General features: G+C 35.2%; 1 protein-coding gene across 1 annotated transcript; it reads right to left on the bottom strand.

The window, feature by feature from the left end:
- Window positions 1-1,191: 1,191 nt before the first annotated feature.
- Window positions 1,192-2,553, bottom strand: LOC115706868 (zinc finger CCCH domain-containing protein 54). The gene has a single exon (XM_030634627.2). The coding sequence runs from the start codon at window positions 2,175-2,177 to the stop codon at window positions 1,320-1,322; it is 858 nt and encodes a 285-aa protein (XP_030490487.2). The 5' UTR covers window positions 2,178-2,553; the 3' UTR covers window positions 1,192-1,319.
- Between the last annotated feature and the right edge of the window lie 563 nt (window positions 2,554-3,116).

Raw genomic sequence — 3,116 nt, 5'->3', positions numbered from 1 at the left:
AATGCACATTCTTAGAAGGGTTATATTGATGCACTTTTTACTTGTTTCGACATCCTGAAGAATTTTTTAGTCTATTTTTTTTCATATTCATATTAGTTATAGCTATTTAAGATATCCTACAAAATTTAAGAAATTCGAAATAATTTACAATATAAAAAATAATATTCAAACAATCTATTTTACACGCGTGTAAAATAAAATAGTCACACGTACAACACAATGTTCGAATGTAATTTTCGACGTGTTAAACTTTTTCAAATTTCTACAAAATTTTGCAGGATGTCTTAAATAACTATAATTTACATGACTATGAAAAAATATTTGACTAAAATATTATTTCGAATATTAAAACAGATAAAGATATATCGGTACATCCCTTTTAAGGGGTACATTATAGAATTTTCCAATCATTTATACAGTGAGTTAAATATGAGAAAAAAATAAAAAGAGCTTGACCAATCTTATTAGAAAATATTTGCAGTCGAAAATATCTTTCACCGCATGTTTTGGTGCAATTTGGGGTAGTATCAAATTTCTTGCCATTGGGGTGAATGCCAAATAAAAAAAATCCAATCAAACTAATATTTGCTGTAAAAATACCCTATTAAAATATTATATGCTGCAAAAATAATCAGACTATAATCATATTTGAGGAGTAATGGTGGGACATATATATATATATATATTGGAGGCTACCATGTCGTTTTCCTCCAAGTGAATGAATAGTTTTTCAAAGTAAAGTGAAAGAATAGATATACAGATATATAGTTGAGAGAATTGACTACAGTAATTTAAAAAAGAAAGAAATGATGTTAGCATATTTATATATCTGTATATATGGACTGTTTTATATTACTCTGAATAGTTCCCATTGCGGCAAACACTTGGCAACGTGATGAGAAAAGTTTTTAGCAGTTGATAAAGAACAGGAGGAATCAAAATGAGTAACTGGTCTGATCCACTACACTCTTTTCTGCTCTTCTCTCTGCTTCCACCTGCACCATCTTTCTTTTATTTTTTATATATATTTCTTTTCTATGATATAATTAATCATTAATTACTAATTTTTAACATGACTATATATATAAATAAGTCATTAATTAATAAGAGGGGAAATAAAAACATATATAACTGAAATACGACTGAGTACACAATAACACCTTTACATTAAAAGGAAAGAAAGGAAAACGGTAGAAAAGCTTAAAAACAGCTGAGCTGAATATATATACTTGTTTACAAGTTATATATGCATTTTAATAATAAAATCTTCTCTCAACATTTTATTATTATCATTATTATTAAGTAAAATTTTCTCACATTTACTGCACTAACTTCGAAATCCATTCAACATGGGGCAAATCCGACTCCGAAACATCCAACCCGGAATTCATAATCCTTCCCCCACTACCATGATAAGTATCTCCACCCAGATCTCTTATCTTCAACGCCCTCAAACTCTTCAAGAAATCAGCAAATTTCTGAAAAGAATCATTATAATCATCATCCTCATCATCGTAATCATAATCATGATCATTATTATTAGAAAAATACGGTGATGATGTGGCACCATCTGCACCGTTCATGATAGTACTAGTCCTCCCCGGTGTCATCATCACGTGATCGAGATGATCACTACCACAGCGATTCAGAACCACTTCCGCTGGCTCACGTGCCGCCGCCGCTGCCGCCGTAGGCCGATAAGCGAAATGGCTATGGCGTTTGGACTTAGTCTCTGGGCGGAGCTGGTCGGGCGAGTGGGCGAAGAAGCAAACCTTTCTCTGGCAAAGTTGGCCTGAATTGCACGCGCGCGTGCGGTACCTTGCGGGATGGAGCCAGTACTCGAATACGCCGTGCGCGAATTCGCACGTGTCGCCTTTGCTACAGCTGGCGCCGTTTCGAAACGCCGGACAGACTATAGCCGAGTAATTGAACTTACGCGGGTCCCGCCGCTGCGCTTTCTCGCCGCGGTGGGCGTAAGGACACTCCGTCCAGTCGTGGCTTCTCATCCTCGGGCACCGTTTGATCTTGTATGCATACATTCGGAACTCATCGGAGCCGTAGATTGCATCGTCGACGCGGTCGTTGTAGTCGGCTGCCGCCGCGGCTGCGGCGCTGACGCTGGAGAAATGGTGGTCGGAGAAGTCATAAACACAACTGGGATTGATACCTTTCATCATTTTTCAGCAATTAATTAATTAATATAGACAGTGTCATCAACTACATTTATCATGCAAAATTCAGGAAAAAATAACTGACCAGAACTTTATATATATATAAGAAAATATTTATTAGACTGATTTATTTATTGGGCTAGGAGCTAAATAACATTAAGCAAAAAGTTTCAGCTTTAATCTCTTCATCGCAGCTGAGTTGAATTATATATATCAGACTATACATAAATATATAAATTATAATATTTATTATTTACTGACATAATTAGAGAGTGAAAAGAAGAGTGAGTGTGTATGCGAGGTTCTTTGTTAATGGAGAAAAAAAGAGTGCTTTTAAAATGGGTGAAGTTGACTGTGGTGTTGAGTTAAAGTTAACCGGCGTCGGTTAGATATTGAGTTATGTTGTATTATAAATAGATATTGATATTATGAAGGGTGATGAGATGAGTTATTATAGGTTTGATGAGATGAGATCTAACGGTAAGGGAGGTGCGTGATATTGTATGGGTTAGTGGGACGCATGCATGGGATGTTTGCCATTGGGATTGTTCTGGTTACTAGAGCAAGCCAGTTGTTAGTCTCACAGAGTAACCTCGGCCATGTGTTGTTGGCCAGTTTTAACAAAGCTTATGGTGACAGACATCTTACAATGGGTGGCATAACATCTTACATTGGTGTCATGGCAGTGGCACCGTGGCACAAATATATTAATTACCATATCACCGTATCTCTCTCTATATATATTTGCTCACCATTTCAATATAGAATTTGTATATATACTATAAACTAAGAGAGCTCCTATTCACAGTATAATATAGTGTTTTTGTTTTTATACTAGCTACAGTTTATACATATTTTTTTGGTTTTTCATTCGATTAAATCATGCATTGGTACAATAAATGATGAAAGCTTTATTTAATTATCTACAAATAAAGTGTCTAGAAT

Source organism: Cannabis sativa, chromosome 1 (assembly GCF_029168945.1).
Source record: "Cannabis sativa cultivar Pink pepper isolate KNU-18-1 chromosome 1, ASM2916894v1, whole genome shotgun sequence".
Taxonomy (NCBI): domain Eukaryota; kingdom Viridiplantae; phylum Streptophyta; class Magnoliopsida; order Rosales; family Cannabaceae; genus Cannabis; species Cannabis sativa.
Note: the sequence above shows the minus strand (reverse complement) of the source record. Positions and strands in the feature narration are given on the sequence as shown.

What these genes read in the sequence shown, in the direction of transcription:
- LOC115706868 (XM_030634627.2), bottom strand. Translation starts at nt 2,177, where the DNA reads ATGATGAAAGGTATCAATCCCAGTTGTGTTTATGACTTCTCCGACCAC.